This window comes from Phocoena phocoena, chromosome 18, assembly GCF_963924675.1.
Source record: "Phocoena phocoena chromosome 18, mPhoPho1.1, whole genome shotgun sequence".
Lineage (NCBI taxonomy): Eukaryota > Metazoa > Chordata > Mammalia > Artiodactyla > Phocoenidae > Phocoena > Phocoena phocoena.
Genome location: NC_089236.1, coordinates 35,169,229 through 35,191,439, shown reverse-complemented (window position 1 = coordinate 35,191,439; position 22,211 = coordinate 35,169,229). Strand labels below are relative to the sequence as shown.

The window sequence follows — 22,211 nt, the reverse complement described above, 5'->3', positions numbered from 1 at the left end:
AAATGCTTCATGAAGGCTGGCAGCTTCTGACATCTTTGATGGTGACAGCCTTATGCAGAGAGGCCCGAGTCCCCCCATGGACCCAGAAGAACCACCGATGCAGCCGTTAAGAACAGGAACATCTGGTTGATCATCAGGACAACCCTCCTTCCCGTCACCAGCTCCTGCGAGAGTCACGGCACCTGAGGCCATCGTGTCCAACCTCCCACCTGAAAGCCCCCGCAGGTGGCTAGGAGCGTCACACATCTCAGTCATTAGAAAATTCCTTTCCAACGCAGTGAAGGACCGACACGCTCACAGGTAACGTAGGTTAGCTCAACTCTTCGATGAGCCTGCCGTGCGGGGAGCAGGGAGCGGGCAGCTATTCTCATGCGTGAGAACGTACATTTTTCATGGAGCTGACAGATTTGACTACTGTCTCTGATGTTCGGGGGAGCAGCAGTGTCTGTTCTTACACTGAACAGGCTGTGCCAGCTGCACCACAGATGGGATGGCACCCTTTGTGCTGTCAGAGCAGAGATTTTCAAAGGTAATTTTGACAAAAGCTCCTAGGAGCTGTGGCCCCCACCCCATGCTCCCAGTCGTGGAATCGCACTAAGGGGCCTGTAAGCAGCAGCAGGAGCACCCCTGTAACAAACGGTCTTTCCCAACTAGTTACAATAACTGCTACCCCAGGATGGGCAGGCTCCTAGATGTGTCTCCTTCAGCGTCTGAAAACTAAACCAATTCTCTGACAAGCTTCTGGATGGGACATGTACTCACCTATGCCCTTTCAGGGAGATCATATTGAGTTCAAGAGCTTTGTCGAGAAATCTTTTTTCTAAAGCATCATCTCCTTTGATGTTGCCAACGTGGAATGGAATATTCATATTGCTTCTATTCTGGGGCTCCACTGGACATCTGAAAAACATGTTTCTTCTTCCAGCTGTTTTTCTGCAATGTGCAACTTCCATTAACACAGCAACAGAAAAGTTTTAAAAACCATTTTGCTGATGCAAACAAGAGATTAAAAAAAAGATCTGTGCCAGGACATTTATAATTTACTTAGGGAGACCACTCTTGCATATGGAACAGTGAGTTAACATTCTCTTATACGACTCAGACTCAATTTCCAAGAGCCTCAGTTTCCTCATCTGAATATTAGGAATAATAATAATATCTCCATTTCATACTAGTTATGATAGTTCAGTGGTACAACATATATGAAGCTTCCAACCCATGGCAGCCACACAGCAATGTGAACGACCCTTTCTCTACAAGGCTGCAGAGAAAAAAAATAAGTTGGTCCGAATAGTGGTGGTAAGATTTAAAAATAATGAGCAGAGGCTTTCAAAGCACTTAAAACACTGTATTGTCCCAAGCTGTGTGACCTTGAACAAGTTACTAAATCTCTCTGTTGTGCCTCTCTGATGTGAGGACTAAATGGCCACAAATTCTCTGCAGCCCTCCCAGCAAGAGGTGGGGTCTTGTGCTCCTCGCCTTTTGAATCTGGGCTGGCCTTGTGGCCTTGCTTTGACCAAGAGACTGCAACAGGAGTGACGCTGTGAATCTTCCAAGCTGAGTCCTCAAGGGGCATGTGGCTTCTATACCTGCCCTCTTAAAACATCACTGCCATGTAAGCAAGCCCAAGCTAGCCTGCTGGAAATAAAAGGTCCAGCCAACAACCAGCCAGCACCAGCTGCCAGACAGATGAAGGGGGTCATTTAGACTCTAGGTGGATCACCAGATGACTTTGATTGAATAAGTGATCTCAGATGAGACCAGCAGAAGAAACCACCCCACTGAGCCCAGCCCCACCTGCTGACTGAAAAGAATCCTGAGCCAAAGAAATGGCTGTGGTTTTAAGTCACTGTCATGAAGTGTTCTATGATGCAAAAGTAGATAACTGACAGAATTCAGAACAGCATCTGGAACACATTCAATGCTATGTAAATACCTACTGAAGTCAATAAATTTGTCTTTTTATTCTCCGCACCTTGCACAGGGCTCACACAGACTCTCAAAAATGAATGAGTCGGGTTTCCCTGGTGGCGCAGTGGTTGGGGGTCCGCCAGCTGATGCAGGGGGCGCGGGATCGTACCCTGTTCCGGGACGATCCCACGTGCCGTGGAGTGGCTGGGCCCGTGGGCCGTAGCCGTTGGGTCTGCGCGTCCGGAGCCTGTGCTCTGCAACGGGAGAGGCTGCGGCATTGAGGGGCCCGCGTACCACACACACACAAAAAAATGAATGAGTCAAGTTTCATCTAGGATACGTTAGTATTTGACTTCAGTTTCTGAATTGGAAAGTGAGCAAGCCAAAATTATCTTCCACTGACAACCAAAGGAGACAAACAGAAGAAGAGCTGACATGCTATTCTGGATAACAAGGAAAATATGTAATAACTCTCTCCATTTTCTCAAACATATCCTGTCTTATTCTTCCACTTCTAAACGGTGGGATTCATTAAAAGTAAACAGCAAAGGGCTTCCCTAGTGGCGCAGTGGTTGAGAGTCTGCCTGCCAATGCAGGGGACACGGGTTCGTGCCCCGGTCTGAGAAGATCCCACAAGCCGCGAAGCGGCTGGGCCCATGAGCCATGGCTGCTGAGCCTGCGTGTCCGTGGCCTGTGCTCCCCAATGGGAGAGGCCACAACAGTGAGAGGCCCGCATAACGCAAAATAAATAAATAAATAAATAATAAATAAAAATTTAGTGTCTACCGTCTTTGATATTCTGAGGCCTCAGACTCCCGAGGTGACAGTCCAATCATAGAGCTGGAGCAGCAAAAAGGACACATGATTTAAGGGGAAAAAATATTAAAAGGGGGAAGAATTAGGAACCAGGATTTACAAAGAATCTGTATTTACAGTCATCCCCCGAACATTTATCCAACCTACTGTGAACGTAGATGGTATCATCACAGCAACAGTGTCATAACAACTAGAAATTGAAGATTAAATTTGCACGGTGCCCGAGAGTGTCCCTGCTGTGGGGCTGAGGGAAGGAAGAAAAAGGTGAAGGGGAATCAGCTGCTCCCAACCTAGCAAGAGGGCTGTGGAGGGAATTCAAATTCCACAGGACAAGCGCTGTGGAAGCACAGAGCTGAGCAAGTACCTCTGCCTGAGGGAAGATTGATAGTTTCAGATGAAGGGAGGTGGGAGGGGTCAGGACAGGGGGAGACAAAGGAATGGCATCTGGCAGAGAGCTGTCTCTGCCAAGGCACAGGGGACACCAGCAAGTTCTCTGCAGCACCTGGGGTGCTGCGTGCCTGGCTGGGGGCAGGATTGCAGACTGCAGAGGGCCCTGAGGACACGCTCTCCTGGGAACTGGATCGATCGGATCCTGGAGCAACGAGGAGCAATCAGGTCTGCACAACAAGGAGTTGTGCATTTTAGAAAAAGCACTAGGACATAGGGGTTGGAGGGTGGGGACACTGGGGGAGAGGCCTGCTAGAAAGCTCCCACAAAGAACTTTCTAGGTCAATAGAATTAGGGCTCGTGACCAAGACAGGGACACTGGGGAGTTTCAAGCTTGGGCAGTAAATGCAAATGCCAATAGGGACCCAACGGTCATATAAGTGAGTATAACAGGCCCAACATGACAGACACAGCACAAACTCCCTACATTACCTGTTAACTGTGAGGGCCCATTCTTTACTTCCACAGAGAAACAGTCTCCCTTTTGCTTGAAACATACGGCCCTCCCAGTCTGTTTCTCCCACTTTCAGAGACACAGGGATTATGAAATAAGACATCTGGATTTAAATCATCTTCCCATGTTCCAGTAAGGGCTCAAATTGTGGGTTTTAAAACCTGTGAGCCACACCGAGCACTGCCATGGGCTGTGCTGGGCCACCGCTCCCAGGTGTTATCACTAAATCCCAGAGCAAGGGCAGGGCTTGTGGCCTGAATGAGTTGGGGGCAGGGAGAAGGTGCCAGGCTGACAGAGCGCTAGCAGGGGGCCGGGTGGGCGTGGAACCAGCGGGTAATCCTGGGACTACAAAGCTTCCAGGACAGAGTCTAGCAGCGTTCCCCAGGGAGTCTATCAGGGAAGCTGATAAGGATGCTTGTGACTAGAGAAGCAGTGCCACAGTCAGTCATAGAAATTTAGGAAATCCTGAATTAACAGGGCTACAGGGGTTTCTTGACTCAACTTCCTAGACCGTCTCAAGAGCTCTGGTGAATCGCGAACTCCCAAGACGATAATTCATACAGGAACAGAGTTTTCCCCAAATGCTTGTGGCTGAAAAACCCACTGGGATGAGTATTCTAGAATGCCCACTGAGAAACCCCGGGACTCCCCAAGGTACCAGAGGGCTGTGTGTGAGGGGAAAGGCACCACCTCAGAGCGAAACAGCATCTCACAAAGGTGGTGAGGGTTAGGAGGGCGCAAGAAAACCGCAGGCAGTTAGCAAGCGATGACAAGATGCTCATTTCAGTGGTGTCTGCTCCAAAAGACAAACCAGAAACAGGAAGGACACGAAAAGTGCATCCTGTGGTGAGAGACGCCCACAAGAGTCACTAGGCCTCTCCTGACTGCCTAACTTTTAAATAAAAAATTAACTTTGCACACGATTAGGAAAACTAGAGTAAAAATATAAAGATCTATTCCCTTCCATAGAGGTGGTTGCCATTAACAGTGTTTTGTGCATTTTCAGGATCAGATACACAAATGTGTATACAAGTATATATGCGTGTTTCCATATGTACATATATACATATATAGTATTTACAAATACAAACACTGTGGGTTTCTAAGTGGAATAATAGACAGGTCCTTTTCTACACCTGCTCTTTTTCCTTTTAATCTGATGATATATCAGGTCATATTCCCAGTTTACTCACAGACCTTCCCCGTTCTCCACACACACGTTACTCCATACCATGGATGGATCCTAATTTCCTTCATCAGACCCCTCCTGAAAGACATCCGGGTTGTCTCTAGATTTTCCCCATTACATAAGTATCCCTCATTGGACTTGCGGGTGCCTGATTTTATGCACACTTCTGTGCAAGGCAGAGTACTGGCAGAGGGCAGGTGCCTAGAAGTAAAAGTCTTTGGACAAAGAGCAAGAGAGTTTTGAACTTTGATGGATGCTGCAAACCTCGCTCCAAAATTGAACACATTTATTACACTTAACGTAGGCAAAGTGTGCTTGTTCCCTCGTCTACACCAGATGTTATCAGTCTTTAGAATTTCTGCCCATCAGATGGGAAGAAAATCCCATGGTTTTAATCTGCATTTCCTAAAGAAGTTGGCCCCTCTTCATTTGTCTAGTAGCCAGCTGTGCTTCTTCTGAGTTGTTTGCTCATACAGGTAGACACCAGCCCCTGCCCTTTTAAAATTTGGTTATCCTTTTTCATTTATTTGTGGGTTCTTCTCTATATCAACAGTAACCTTTATATGTTAATATACTACCAAACTTCTGTGTCTGTCATTTTGTTTTGTTTACGTCTTGAACTGTAGAAAACTTTTAAATTTTCATGTAATTAAATATCTTTTACTTTATGGCTTCTGAGTTTTATGGCTTACTTAGGAAGGCTTCTGTACTCTCTGCACTTACACAGAAATTCTCTCCTGTATTTTATATTTGCTTCTTGCATTTAGTTGCATTTGCACCTTTTCGACTGACTAGAATTTGTGTATGCTGTGATGCAAATATCTAATTTCTGTTTAAATGAATTATCAATGCTTCAATCAGTCAATTAGACAAAAAGTCAAGTTAGACTGTAAAATTGTCTAAGTTAAAATACAATTCTCAAGTAAACAGGGACCAGTTTCTGGACTCTTCCACCAATCTGTCTTTCCTTCTGCCAGTGGCTTTATATGTTAATAGATCATATGTTAACATTATATTTTATTAATGTTAACATATATGTTTAAAATGTTTCATCTATCCTTTTGCACTAACTTTTTCAGGTGAACACTGAACTGACTTCTAGATTTTTACTAATTTTTGTGACTATTGCAAATGGGATCTTTCCTTGCTTTTTAGTGTTATTTCTGGAGAATGGAAAAGTAACTGACTTTTACATATTTAGACACAACTGATCACAATTCTGAACATGATCCTTTCTAGTTTTTCTACTGATTCCTGCATTTGGGAAAAAACAGTCATTATCATCTGTGATTTTTGTTGTTTCCTTACTAAAGGCCCTGGAACCGGCCCTCCCCGCCGACTCTCCCCAAGTTCTTTTCCTGCCTGATCCCACTTCCCCGCTGCACCTGACCCTAACCTGTCTGCGCTGCTGTAAAACACTGTTTGTTCACAGGGTTGTGATGACAAAAAAGTGTATTCATAACTGTAAAGCAACAAGGGCTCTGCCTACTTGATTTTGGGGTTGTCACTAGACACATCACATGCATCCCTCTCTTTCCTAAGGCCTGGACCCCACAAGAAAGGGAGAAAAGGTGACCTCATATCTGGATATGGATTTTGTCACTTCACGAGCTTTATCATAATAAAATTAATATCTAATACATATTAATCACTATGTGTCAGGAACATCCTAGGTGTGTTCCATAGGAACCACAAATAATATTAACAGCTAACCGTTAAGGAAATAATTAACCGTTAAGGAATAACCATTAAGGCTGTTTTAATTTTAGCACACCAGATATATAAGGGGTATAAGTTCTAGTAGCATTAAAAAAAAAGAGTTACCAATTCTAATAGTAGCTTTTCCTTTTCGACCACTTCCCAAAATTATAGTTCTCTTTTTCTGTCTAGCAGCTTTGCATGTTTCCTTCACCGATGGAGAAGTTATCTACTGGTACTGAGAAAGAAATGATAAATATGCCATTTAAGTTACAGGTAATTTAGGAGGGTCTGATCTTCATTGGAAATTAAGATATTTTAAGTTAATAAAAGGTCTTCAATCTGCATTTCTGGGAAGCTAAATTAAAGCATCACACAACATTTTCAAAAACAGAAAAGCCATTTCATTTGACTAAAAACTTAGTTTTAAGATGGCAGAAAGTACCTTGATAATTTTCTTTTAAGAAGGAAAGAAAAACAAGCCATTAAAGAGTAATTCTTCCGAGAGAATTAAAACATATTATATACCTCTGACTTGGCACTCCTTCCATTCTGGAGACCTTTTTTGATAACTGTTTTCATCACAGAATGATTTAAAGTAAAATAAATTGAAATTAGAGTAATTATTTCCCAATGAGTGGCTACTGCCATTTAAAACCAAAAGCCAACTAATTATTGCTTTTCCCATAAATTTAAGTATGAAATCTACATTATGTAATTATACACTTATCTCCCCCTTTGTGTATTCTAATTTCTTCCTCAGAAACCTGAGATGCCATCTTGCAGACTGCCTCCAGTGGCTACTATTTTGGCAGCAGCAAAGGTCAACTTTAAACATTTTGCATCTAAAGTGGCTTTAGATACCTTTGGATAGAAAGTACAGTCTGAGCACTGTCCAGACACTTAGATACCTAAAGGGCATCTAAGATAACAAACCAAAGTCCTGATATTCCCTCAAAAGCTGCTCCTCCCATCAGCCCCCTTCTTCTAAGTGATACCACCCAGTTGCACACATAATCATCAACGACTTGTCTCCTTGTTACTATTCCCTTCATACCCCACATCTAATCTATCGGCAAGCCTTGTTAGCTACACCCTCAAAACACAACCTGAATTCAACCACTTTTCACTTGCTGCAAAGTTCCAACCTAACCTAGGCCATAAACATCTCTTATTTGGACCCCTGTGATAGTCTCCTAACTGGTCTCCCTGTTTCTCTTCTTTATCCCCCCAAGTCTATTCTCTATACCAGGTCATCTTATTCAGATACTATTTGGATCATGCCTTTTTCCACTTCAAAACCTTCTACTCATATAGAATAATCCACATCTTTACTCTGGCCTTCAAGACTTTACAAGAGCAGACCCCTGGCTAGTTCCTTGACCTCATGTCATACCACATCTTCTTCACTCAGTACTCTGGCCATGTTGGCCTCCTTTCTTTTCCTTCAATACTCCACCCACCTACATGCCTGCATACTCATGGGCTCCTTGTCCTGGAATGTGCTTATTCCAGTTCTTCCATGGCTTGCTCCTCTCTTCATTCAGGTCTCCATTCAAATGCCACTTCTCCAGTGAAGCTGTCCCCTAACAAACCTATCCAATGGAGTCCTACCTGCCCCCACTCACTATCTTTACATTAAGATATTTTTGCACCTCCTACTATCTAAAATTATATTACTTATCTGTTTACTCATTTCTATCTGAACTCCTTCACTAGAATGTAAGCTCCACGAGGGCAAGACTTTTGTGTGTCTGGTTCACTGCTTTATCCCTAGTGCCTAAACCTGTATCTGGCACACAGAAGATATTAAAAAAATAACTTGTGAATCTGACAAATGAATAAAGTACTCCTTGCAAGAATTCAGAGGTTGCACAAGAAAGAAATAATGCTCTTGGTGGAAGCAGGTTTAGTATCTAGGTCCACCTCTGTCCAGAGTAGGGATAAGAACAATTTACAAGTATAACTCACTTTAATTAGTAAATTACCTGCTAAAAACATAAGTGCAACACTAGAAAAGTACAGTTGACTCTTGAACAACATGGGTTTAAACCTTGCAGGTCCACTGACACATGGATATTTTTCAATAAATATGTACTATTGTCCTACACGATCCAAGGTTGGTTGAATCCACAGATCCGGAACCACTGACTATAAACTTATACCCAGATTTTCAACTGCGTAGGGGTCGGCACCGCTAACCCCACGTTGTTCATGGGTCAACTGTATACAATGAGGAAAGTTAAACCCATTAAGTTTTAAAAACTGTCAATACATGAACAAATTCTTTTTGTTTTGCTATGTGTTAATCAATTTTTTAAAAGTGACCACATACCAACAAGTGGATGTTTTCTTACATCCAGAAAGAGCAGAGTTCTGTTGGTTTCAAGGGCCTTTAGTAAAGCCTTTGCTCCTTCACTGGTGAGGCCACACCACTGCAGGTCAAGTGTTTTTGATGAAAGACAAAAGGTCACTTAGTAACTCTACAGATTTAACATATAGACAACTCTCATTTTCTCACGTGTTGAAGAGTCCTGCCCAAGACAAGTCATGGCAGGTTTGTAATTTGGGGTATGGAAAAACAAAAGAAAGGTATACGCACACACATAATGCATAATCCAATTTAAAAACCTCTTCTTGGATGTGCAATGATAACCCTGGCTTTAGTACCAATAAATCATCCAACATATTTTACAATTACAGAACTGAAGAATAACTGTATATATAAGCTGTGAGCAAAAAGCATCACAAAATGAATCTCAGTTCATAATTAGCAAGGGCAGCAGGGGCATGTAAACCTCACAAGCAAAACCTGGTGGAGCTCAGAAATGCACTGTATTCTTATGATCAGGATCTTCAGCTCCAAATTACACTTGAAACTAGTTAAAAGGGGAAAACAAAATAGAAGAAATGTAATAACTGTTAGTTTTAGAGCAAAAAAGACAAGTCTAAGAGGATACAAATAATAACAAATTTAAACAATGTGTGAATAGAGAATACATACTAAAAACCTATGATGAAAGTATGATGGCCAAGAACTCTCTCCATAAAAAGTCAGACAAAACCCAGAAAAACTGATCATGAATTCTAGTAGTTCTGGGGCTGAACAACCTACTTATTTAAACAAAAGGGATCATCACCAAAGCACAGGTATTAAAAAATATTACATGAAAGGAAACTATCATGAGTCTTTTTTTTAAGTGTTGTGTGGACCATCACACTAAAGTAACTGGAGTCTTTCAACACCCCCATGACATACAGAAATAGCAAGTCAGACATACGGATCTGACAGGATATGATACAATCCCTACAAACTCTCACTACAGAAGAATGGACGCACGGTGTAATTAACCAAATAGCCAAATACAAACAGCCAGTAAACCTCACCAGGAAATCAAATGAATACAAAATAAAACAAAATGTGGTTATTCTCCTATTAGATTAAGCCAAGATTCTGTAAGAAAAGCCTTTAAATAATGTCTATACCCTTTTGATACAACAACTCTCTTTCTAAGAATTTAACCAAAAGAAATAGTCAGAGATATAGGTAGGGATATATATCAGAGTACAATTTGTAACTGAAAAACTGGACAAAGCTTATATACAAGAAAGGATAAGCTATGTGCACTGTGGCATATTCATATAATGGAATACTGAACAATCACAAAAAATGATGCAGGAGATGCAAATTTACTGACTTGCTAAAATGCTTATACTAAATTAACTGAAAAATGTTATAAAATTTGGAGTAATCCTACTTGCATAGAAAATGGAGAGGTACTCATTTTTATAGTTTTACATTTTTTTACAAGTGCTACAAGCCAGTGTTTGTGAGAGGCAGGCTTCACATCCACTGTTGGGGTGACTACAAATTAGCATAGCATTTCTGGATGGTAATTTGGCCATGTGTATCAAAAGTCTTAAAAATATGTCACACTCAGGTCATTCTACTTCTAGTTCCTTATTCTACAGAAGTAATCCCGATGGACACAGAGATGTATATACAACGTATTCACAATGTTTCTGACAGGGAAAAACAAACTGTCTAAATCTAATGGCAAAGAATTGATTAAACTATGGGACATCAATATGATGCTATACTACATGATACATCATTAAATGAAAAAAGCAGGAATATGAAATAGCAAGTATACTACAATTTTATTTTTGTTATCCCTAAGTGTACAAAATATATTCATAGAAAAAAAAAGACTGAAAGTATATACACCAAAATGAACAGTGATTATGTCTGGGTATTAAGATTATAGGTAATTGTTCTCTTGTAACTCTGCATTTTCTACAATGAATATATGCAACTCATAGAGAAAGTTTACAAGCAAAATAAAACCTATCAGAAAAATGAGGTTTTAAAAAAAATTCCTATCACAACAGTATCATGCCAAAAGCTAAGCATGTATCATATTAAAAATTCAATTATTTTCAATTTTAGAATTTACTTACAAGCCACAAATCCTCACTAAGAGATTCTGCAAAAGCACTTGCACCCAAGTCACCAATGAGCATGTCGCAGTTCAGAGTGATGCACCTCAAACCAGCCATACAGTCAAGATCAGGTCTCCTGGAATGAAGACTCTCAGCCCAGGTTTCCTCGTGCCTTCTGGTAGTCTGATACTTCAAAGATTTAATGGGACAAAATTAAGATGCTTCAATAAGGAAACAGGGTGTGCCTACTGAGTATGGCTTATTATGTCAGAGGTTTACACACACACGTATCAAGCACATGTGCCAGGAGAATCAAGCTGAGAAATTAAACAGTCAGTTCTGCTTTACGAGTCCAGTGACCCACATTCTAGTCCATCAGTGATTAGATTCCAGTCACTGGATGACCTGTTTCTGAACAGTTATGTAAAGTTGGACAACTCAATTACAGTCTATGAATTATTTTCCTGATCTTCTAACTCAGGGAATTGGTTCTAAATTCTATCATAGCTGAGGCTCTAAATTTCATCATTCTGTCCTCCAAAGGTCTCCAAACACCTGACTGGGCAACCCATAAGAAAACTTTTTAATATGCATCTTATTTATTAACAAATTATATACACAAAGTTCTATACATATAATGTATGTACATTATAAACCACACAGGTATTTTAAAAATGATACAAAGGCAAATAGGTTCTAATATTTTCTTTTCCTAAATCTAAGGCATTATTTTATTATTATTATTATTTTTAAATATTTATTTGGCTGTGCCGGATCTTTACTTGCGGCATGCCAGATCTTTTAGTTGTGGCATGCGGGCTCTTAGTTACGGCATGCATGTGGGATCTAGTTCCTTGAGCAGGGATCGAACTCGGGCCCCCTACATTGGGAGCGCAGAGTCTTAACTGTTGGACCGCCAGGGAAGTCCAAGGCATTATTTTAAAAACTATTACAAAATAGATCTCACATGTTACCTAGGGTATGCACACAAACTTTAGAGGCCTGGACTATGCAGAGCCAGTTTGATGTGCCTTGGGAAAATAATGGTTTGACATTTAACCACAAGTACTGTCTTAAAGACATTCAATTCTTTATATTCATAAAATAAATTATGGTAATAGGGAACACTGACTTTAAATGAAAAAAGTCTTATTACATTCTTGAAAAAATAAAAGACTCAAAAGTGTCTTTGACACTCTAAAACGAAAATCATTAGTGTCATTTTTCTATTAACAATAACTTATAAAGGCTGCAAGCAGAAATAACAGCAATCACTTACACAGTACTTATTATGTGCCAGGCACTATTTACACAAATTAGTTCATTTAAACCTCATAATGAGGCACAGAGGTTAAGTGATTTGTCCACGGTCACTAGCTATGAAATGGGAGAAAGGGAATTTGAACCTAGGCCATTTGGTTTCGGCACCCAAGTTCTTGACTGTTTTCAACCGCAGGGGTCAATGCACTTGCCCTGTATAGGCTCAAAGAATTTTTCAATTTTTAAAATCTAAATTTAAACATTTCCAGCTCTGCGGGCTACACAGTTTCTGTTGCAACTACTCAACTAGGGTGAAAGTAGCCATAGCTACCATGTAAACAATGGGTGCGACTATGTTCCAAAAAAACTTTCTAAACAATGGGTGTGACTATGTTCCAAAAAAACTTTCTTTACCAGGCGACAGGCTGGATCTGGCCCACCAGCCATAGTTTACCTATCCCTGATCTGTACCATCAAACTATTAAAAAGGCTTCATGTCAAATTATTAAATAACTTTAGGCCTGAATACAGTCATTATAACCACTGTAAAGTTGGTAAGGCATTATTTTAAAAACTGTATTTACAAATTGCTGATGTAGTGATTTTATTAGTTTATAAACTACAGCAGCTAATAAACACTTGATTCATTTAAGTCTTGAAGACTATAATGGCATAGTTTTTTGACAGTATCACAATCAATGTTTTCAGTAACTAAAACGATATAAAAATATTATTATGTATTATATATTAAATCTCTAATTTCTAAAATTAAGTGGACTATCTTTACTAAATTATAGAATCCCAAACTGAATACTGGTCATATTCTTTCAACAAAACGAAAGTTGCATTCACAGGTATCAAAAGACAAAAATTAACTGCCATTTGTACCAATATATTCATGTGCTTCAATCACATATGTTTTCATGAAAGTTCAAACATAAAAACACCACCTTTAAGATCTTGGCCATGTGATCTGCTCCCTGCCATGTCAGATTACACCCCGTGAAGTTTACTGTCTTAAGAGTGATAGAGTTCTTTACACCTTGACAAATAACAGAAAAACACACACACACACACACACACACATACACAATAAGATGAAGAGCCTACACATTTGTCAATCTTGACTTATTTGCTTTTCTTGAGTCAATTGGAGGTTTATAGCCACATTCTTAAAATCATTAACTACAATCTTCCCAAACAGGTAATTGACGAACAGATGCATTCTAAAACTCGTCAGTAACAAAGTGTTATTCCAGTTAACAGCAGCAGTTTAATTCTATTTAGATACTAAAACTGAATACACTGAATACTGCAAACTTTATTCAAAACCACTCAGTAAAATACTACATACCTTTTCAGATATAGGAAAAAAAAGAAAAACCTAAAAAGCATAAGACTCTTCCTATTTTCATTTCCAATGATACATGCCAATCTTGATGATCAATCAGCGATGTAAATGTCAACTATAAACCCAGTATTTTATTAGCTGCTATGCAGTATACTAGAGCAATAGAAGAGAGAGAACCTCAAACCCTCTGTTCCCTCAAATTGAAGGCAGGTTTCCTGACCCCTCCAGACCACTACTGGACACAGGGAACACACACTAATATTTCAGGACCCCAACTTACAGTCACCTGCTTTGTGATTACTTCCATGACACCCCCCCCCACTAACACCACTGAGTTTGCTGCTCTTACGGGATGTTACATATATTTCCTATTTTAACACACACCACAGTTTATTATAATTATGACTGCAGATACATGTTCTAACAATTTAAAGATCATCATGACTTTTTTGCTCTTTACATCTTGCTATTTCCCTTCCCATAATATTTCTTGAAGACAAACATTAAAATACAAACACAAAAAACAGAAAATATACAAATGTGTGGTTTGTGGCTTAACACAAACTTAAGTAAAATTAGTTCTGACAGTATCCAGCATGACAAACTTCCATGGTACAAATGAGAATGGTCCAAGGTTTGAGCAGGCACAGGAGACAATCCAGGCATGAACAACACCAAGAAAAGGTAGACAGGAAGTAACATGCTGTGTAGGAAATCACGAGACCAGTCTGATGGGAAGAGACTTAAACAAGACTGAAACTCACTTTCTAAACCTCCATCTCCAAGTGGACAACTCGCAACACACAGGTGCACCAAAGTGGCCGATTTATTCAATCCATTTAATGGGGAGAACAAGTTTAAAATTTTATTGGTTTAGTTTGCCCCAAAAAAAGCTATCAAATGTTGGCAGGACACAATGAAGGCTTACCTTTGTTAACATAGTTAAGTCTTTCTCTCTCACAACTACCCCACTTAGCTCCAGGTTCCTTAGCGCACACGACGCACTTACACAGCATTTAAGAGCTTTACACAACTAGAAGGTCACATCTTTATTTCTAATCGCAGGAACACGACTTCTGTAAACTTTATTTCTGTCACAACCTAAACCAAAATTATTGTAAAATGAGTGATTTAAACCATATATTTTATCATGATTAAAAAGCATCTAAAGGGCTTCCCTGGTGGCGCAGTGGTTGAGAGTCCGCCTGCCGATGCAGGGGACACGGGATCGTGCTCCGGTTCGGGAGGATCCCACATGCCTTGGAGCGGCTGGGCCCGTGAGCCATGGCCGCTGAGCTTGTGCGTCGGGAGCCTGTGCTCCGCGGCGGGAGAGACCACGGCTGTGAAAGGCCGGCATACCGAAAAAAAAAAAAAAAAAAAGCATCTAAATAAAAAACAAAGCATCTATTCTGTGCTAAGGATTAGAAACGACTCCTGCCCTTAAAGCCTTCATTAAGGAGGGAGATGTATAAAATCAAAATTTCAACCACATGAGATAAATAAACATAACTTTTATGCACAGAGGTTCCTATGGAGGCAAAAACTTATGTCTAAGTGACGGCTTCATGATAACCCTGAAGTACAATCTAGAAAGATGAGGCTATGCAGAGTTGGAGTACAATGTGCATTAACTGCACAGGGAGTATCTGTGCAAAGACACTCAAGCCTGACACCTGCTGGGCACATTAAATACTGCAGGTGGGGATGACTAAAGGCCAGGGGTCCAAGTGCGAGAAGAGACAGAAAAGTAGAGATGCTGGCCGAAGCAAGCCTGGAAGAGAGCATGGCTTGTATCCCACAGGAGATGAGGCCTGGGGCTACCACTGGCTGAGTAAGGGTGCCTCCGCTGATTAGAAAAAGGCACCCCGCTGCTGAAGGACCGATTAGATAAAGGGAGTGATCACAAAAAGCTCCCCTTCCTCAGGGCCAAAGAGCCCCATGAGGCTTGGCCGAGCACAGTTCAGACTACACGCCTCTGTGCAGAGCACACGCTGGGAGGCTAGTATGCAATAACTCTGTGTGGGCAAGCCATTAGCAGCATTATTTTAAGCGTATGTTTTTACGTTAGAAGATCACTTAAACTGAGTAGGCAGATAAACAGAGGAACGGAGCCCAGGGGCTGTGAAACCACCCAGGAGCTTCTGCCATAGTCCGGGCAAAATGTAATACGGATGAAGAAGCAAATTTAGGAGGAGGCCAAAATCTACAAGCTAGCCCCACTGGATGCAAGACATAAAGGAAGTTCAGTGAAGGAACTCTGAAGAGAATGGGCTGTACAATAAATTTTTGTTACATTCAATGTAAAATATGTGGCAAAATTAAGTACAGTGGCCTTTCAGGTCCCTTCCACCTGTAATTTCTTTTGATTTCTAACTTATTACTCTGCTTAAGTAAAGTCCCTTCAGAGGTACAGAACAGTTCCTACACCTGAATGGGATGTAAAGAATAATCTGACTTCTCTTCACCAAGGGGATGAGCTGAACTGTCCTTGCAGAAGAGATAACAGATGGTGTGAACCCCAGATCCTAGAAAAAGGCCAGGCACACGATAAGTATTCAGCTTTTTGAAAACAAATGAACAATCATTTCCTATCCTAAATCTTCACACCCTTCCTCTGCTGGCTACTTTCTCTCAGCTTATAAACATCCTCAAATATACTCACTTAAGAGAGGCCCACGCACCGCGATGAAGAGTGGCCCCCACTTGCCGCAACTAGAGAAAGCCCTCGCACAGAAACGGATACCCAACACAGCCATAAATAAAAAAAATAAAATTAAAAAAATAATATATATACATACACTCACTTAAAAAACTCTCAGACCCATGATTCTTTGTATCGCCTTGTGGGTAACCTAAGTATCTCCCATGCCTTCAAACACCTGTCCTCCCAAAAAGCCCAGATCTGAAACTTGGGCCCAGACCCGTCTACCAGGCCCCTCTATATCACTGAAGATCAAGTAAGATCCTCTCCCCATCCCCAATCCCTTCCTACTGTGTTCTGTATCTCACAAAAAGATGCAGCTGTAAACTGTCACCCAAGCTTGCTGCCCTTCCTTTTCTAGCTGGTCACCAGGCCCCACCCATTCTCTCTCGGATCTCCAAAATGCAGTCCAACCTTTTATAACTTAAATGGGACCTTTAGATTACAATTCACCCTGCACCCAATCAACTGCCTTCCACATGGAGGTCCGAGTGAGCCTCTAAACCAGAAGTCTATCTTATTGTTTATTAGGGTTTCCCACAGCCTTCAGGATAAACATCCAAACTTTTGACAGGAAAAACAAGGCCCCTTTATGTTTGTCCACACTAGTTTACCAGTATCAATTCTCATTTCTTTCCCAAACCCTGAGTTACAGTCCTGTACATTAGTTTTGCCATATTTTCTTATATTTCTCAACCTTTGACACACTGCTCCCTCCTGCCACCCCAGGAGGTTCTACTATCCTTAGAAAGGATGGCACCTCCTCCAAGAAGCCTACCCTGAACTTTCCCTTTTAAGATTCTGTGCTCTGCAAAGGGGAAAGGTGGCGGGGAGGGATAAATTAGGAGTTTGGGATTAACATATACACACGGCTATATATAAAATATGTAATCAACAAGGACCTACTGCATAGCACAGGGAACTCTACTCCATATCCTATAATAACCTGCACGGGAAAAGAATCTGAAAAAGGATGGATATACATATAACTGAATAACTTTGCTGTACACCTAAAACAAACACAATATTGTAAATCAACTATACTCTAATATAAAATAAAAACTAAATTAAAAAACAAAAAGATTCTGTGCTCTGCAGCACCAGAACTCACTTCTTCCAGAGCACTGACTACTGTGCTTGTGTTTACCTGCTGCCCAGTAGAAGGGGAGATTACCTAGAGCAGAAGCATCATCTCCAGCAGCCCTTGGTTCTAACAACTCATTCAAGTGCCAGGATACTTTACACACATAAGGTGCTTAATTAATTGTAAGAACCCTCAGAAAGAGTGGTTTTTAATGTCATTTTACAAGTGTGGGGATTGCAGTTCAAAAGTAACCTGCACAGGCCACAGAGAGCATAAGCCCTGGAATTCAAACCCTAAGCTGCCTTCACACCGGTGCTCTTTCTACTATATGATATGACTATTGAAAAAAAGACTTTGGGGGGCCTCCCTGGTGGCGCAGTGGTTGATAATCTGCCTCACAATGCAGGGGACACGGGTTCAAGCCCTGGTCTGGGAAGATCCCACATGCCGCGGAGCAACTAGGCCCGTGAGCCACAACTACTGAGCCTGCGCGTCTGGAGCTTGTGCTCCACAACAGGAGAGGCCGCGACAGTGAGAGTCCCGCGCACCGCGATGAAGAGTGGCCCCTGCTCGCCGCAACCACAGAAAACTCTCGCACAGAAACGAAGACCCAACGCACCTAAATAAACAAATAAAACGAATTTATAAAAAAAAATTTATTTTTTTTTTTTTATCCTGAGACCTGTTTTAATGGAAAGGAAATGAAGCTGGGATATATCAATTTCCTAATCGATTTGGTCTGTACCAGGCAAAGTCATTCAACAGACCAGGTAACATCTGTGCAACAATTAACGATGCTCCAAACTGTGCTAAGTGTTCTACATTGTAGAGTCTAGAAGCATTAACACAGTGCATCCTTGTAACCGCCACGGAGAGTGGATCTTGTTAAGACCATGCTACAGATAAGAACACTGAGACCTTGAAGCCTTAAGGCACTCGGCCAGGGTCACCGAGCTGGCAGGAGTCCTAGGCCGCACGCCCCGTCTAGCGCACGCACACCCGGGCACTGGGCACCGGTTCTAGTGCCCAGCCTCCACCTTGCACCATCTAAAACCCCGCTTCGCAGCGCCCACACGACAGCCCCCGGAAGCGGGTACTACAAACCTGTCTCGCCCAGCTGTGGCTGGAAGAAGCTCTGGATACAGATCAGGGGCAGAGGGTGCTCAGGAGCGGCACCCAGTCAACCCCGTGGAAGCGGTCGGCGTTAAGTAAAGCAGGCCCTCCCCCAGGCAGAGGCACGGAGTCCTGCAGCGCGCACAGGTCTTCACAGCGCGGGAAGAAGTCGGCTGCTGTGTCGCAGCGCAACTTCACCGACTGATCACGGCCCGAGCGCGGCTTCGGGGACGCTGAGTGTGGACACGATGCCCACACCCGCCTGGGGTCCCCGACTTGCCTCCCGGACCCTCGGGCGCTCACCGCCCGGCGGCTGCGGCCCCGCAGCGTGCGCAGGACCCGCGTCGCAGCCAGACGACGTAGGGCCACGAGCCCCAGCTAGGCCAGCCCCTCCATGCCGCGCTTACGCGCCGCCTCCCGCGGCGAATCGCCGACCCTTGGCGCCAGCCTCATAGCTCTCCGCGCGCGAGGATGCTGTTCAAACCGGCAGGCGGCTCCTTGGGGGCGGGGCTCGAAGAGGACTGCGCGCTCGCTGTGCGTCCGCACGCAGCCCCGCCTCACATGGGGACGCTGCCTGAGGAGCAGGGGCGGGAGCTTTGAGATTAGGGCAGCGCGAAAGGTAGGAGGTGTGGAGAATTTGGGATTTACAAAAAGCGTTTGCTGACTCATCCAGTGAGACGTGGTTGTATCAACGCATTTTAAAAGTAGTAAAACTCCCAATAAGTGTCTGCTCGCCCCGTCCAGGAGAGAGCGTGTACTCCGTGAGGGACACATGAGAGGCTGAGTGAACGTCTGCCTGTGGTCCCTTACCTGGTGCAAGGGTGTGTGAATTTCTGCGGAGAGCTCTTAATTTCTGTAGTTTCTGCTGACTTGACACGGTGGTTGGCAAATGGTGACGTATTCCATGCATTCACGACATGATCGTAGTTACTAATAATTACTTTGTTCTCTCTGTGCATGTCTGTGTCCTAATATTTTCTTTTTATAAGAACACCAGTCATATTGGAATAGAGCCCACCCATTTGACCTCATTTGACCTCAATTACCTATTTAAGGGCCTTATCTCCAAATACAGTCATATTACGAGGTATTGGGGGTTAAGACTTCCACATATTAACTTGAGCAGGACACAATTCAGCTGATAATAGAAGGTAAGAGTAATTTAAGCAAGTAACTATTTTTAAAGTGAGTTGCTTAAAGATATGAATTTACTCAAGAAGAACAAGAAGAAGTTACATAACACTGTATGTTATACAAAGATATTAAATAAATCATCATAACATCCTGTGAGATGGGCATTAAATTAGACTAAGCAAGATTAAGCAATTTATCCAGAATTGTATAGTTGGTACTTTCCAGAATTTAAACCAGACATTTTCCCTGTTCCATTCTACATTATATTTTCCTTTCATTATTTGAAATGAATTTTGAGTCTTCATTTTGCTTAATTTCTGAAGTTATATGGGGATAGAATGGAGTTGGATATTTTCAGTGACATTCACACATGGGGAAGGAAATTGAGTCCAGAAGCTTCTGTGATGTTTCCATGGAAAACGCTAACAACAGAACCAGAAACACTGTTATCCTTTTGGTTCAGTCATCTTTCGTAACACACTACAAGAATTAATTTTAAGAAGCCCAATGTTTTCCAAACTTTCACCAACGGGCTCTGTGGGGTCCTCTAGTAATATCTAAGAGACTTCTTAGTTTCACATTCCAAGCCACTTAAGACCAGGAGTTCTGATTGTTCTTTGTGAGAAGATCAAGTGACAATCATAGCTCGTAATTTAGGATGGTTTCTTCAGGGTCCAGGCAAAACCTAATACACAGTAACAATCATTGTTAATTGCATCTTTGACAATGATTAATCAGGTATCAAAGAGGTCTATAAATTGGGAGAAATTATGATCAAAGAGAAACATAGGCCACAGATGCTCAATTATTTATGAGTTTAACTTTGGTTAAGCTAATTTTCCTTCTTCTAGACAATTTCCAATTCATCTCTGCAAAGAGACCAGAATAACCACCTTCCAATACAAGATTTATTGTGTTCCTTTAATTAAGAGCCTACAGTGACTTCGATATTCACTCCACAAAGTTTTGCTATGAGAGAAAAGGAGCCATTATATTTTGTCTTGAATTAGATATGCCACCATACTTGACTTAGCTCATCTTACTGGAAGCACGTTGAGGGCAGATCCTACAGACTTGTCTTATTACATCCTCTACAGAATAAAACCAAGGGAATCACACATAGTTACAGCTGGAAAAACACTTGTTCTGGGTTGATATTTTTAGCCTTTACCACCAAGACTTTATCACCAAGACCTATCTTTAGAGTCTCTAAACAGAAGACCTTCTTGCCTTCCGTTTTCACATTGACTAGGAATGTAAAGGGAAGAACTGAGAAGTAGCCGTAGTCTGCTAGCAGCCAGCCCACATAACCCATCTACGGAGATACTGTTTCTTTCAAAAGATATAAACCTAAGAGGAAGTCCTAGAGTTTGTAACAATTATGCACAATAAAATTCCATGAAAGCCTAGAAATCCAGATGCAGATCAGTAACATATTGGTTACATAAGTTGTTATGTTCATGCAATGGACAAGTGTACAGACATTAAGAAGAATGAGATACTCTTTTCTATGAGATTTTCTTTTCACTGAACTCATCAGTGCTGCAAAGACAATGTTACATAATACTTTTTCTTTAAGATTATATCAGGCATCTTCATCTTGTCCTGTATTTATTGCCAGTGTTACTAAAGTTTATCATTTACCTCTTTCTCTTTTAGATATATAATTTCGTCTTACTATGGAAGCATTCATCAATCCCTATTTTACTATTTCATTTAAATTAGAAATGAATATTGAATTTTATAAAATATCTTTGGGGGATATTTCAAGTGATTGTATAGTTTTGTTCTCTTTTGACCTTGTTATATGGTAAATTATATTTTGTTATTTTATATTATGCTATTTATTATATATAGTATTATGTTTACTAATTACATTTATTATATTATAATTACATTATAATTAAGGTAGCATTTTGTTTCAGATAGACAAAACAACCAGTGGGATAGGAAACATCTTAAAATTAGATGCAAGAGCATAAGGGATTTGAGATTAAAATAAAATGGACATTTTGGGTCAGTAGCAAAACTTATTCAACAAAAGTGGGAAAATATGGCTATCATTACTAAATTCTAGATACAGCAACTAGTTAAAAGTAAAAAAATAATGAAACTCTAAAAGTATCATAAACCTGGTAGACTTGAAATAAATTATTCATGAGGAACACCTTACTAAGATTCAAAGAAAAAAAGGATACATTTAATTATATAAGAATTAAAATTTTCCTCATGGCAGAATGCACTACAAAGGTCAGAAAACAAGCAAAAGAAATTGGGAAATATATTTAGAAATAGATATGCTTTCTTTACAACTTTTGAGAGAAGCACATGCTTTTTTCTCCTTTAACCTGTTGTGTGGGTATTAATCTATAATGTAAGTGCATGGTTCCTTTCTTTTAACGTGTAATGTGAGATTTAATCTGTATGGTAAGTGCATGCTTCCTTTCCTTTCATCTGTAATGTGAGTGTCAATATAGGGCACTGTTTCCAAGCGCAGACTTTGGATGTTCCTGTACTGGTCCCATCACTGACCATTCACAAAAACTTGCAAATGTTACTTTACTTTTCTGGGGGTTAGAGTCTTACCTAAGAAATGGAAGGAAAATAGAA

At 41.2% G+C, this 22,211-nt stretch overlaps 1 protein-coding gene across 1 annotated transcript; it reads right to left on the bottom strand.

The window, feature by feature from the left end:
- Positions 1 to 411: 411 nt before the first annotated feature.
- LOC136137538 (uncharacterized) lies at positions 412 to 20,916 on the bottom strand. Its single transcript, XM_065895930.1, is given in 14 exon segments — positions 412 to 505; positions 763 to 946; positions 3,092 to 3,319; positions 3,803 to 4,049; positions 6,592 to 6,753; positions 7,044 to 7,108; positions 8,851 to 8,988; positions 10,973 to 11,147; positions 13,169 to 13,272; positions 14,334 to 14,406; positions 14,498 to 14,670; positions 18,459 to 18,512; positions 18,515 to 18,845; positions 20,773 to 20,916. Coding segments are annotated over 14 exon segments (2,172 nt in total).
- Between the last annotated feature and the right edge of the window lie 1,295 nt (positions 20,917 to 22,211).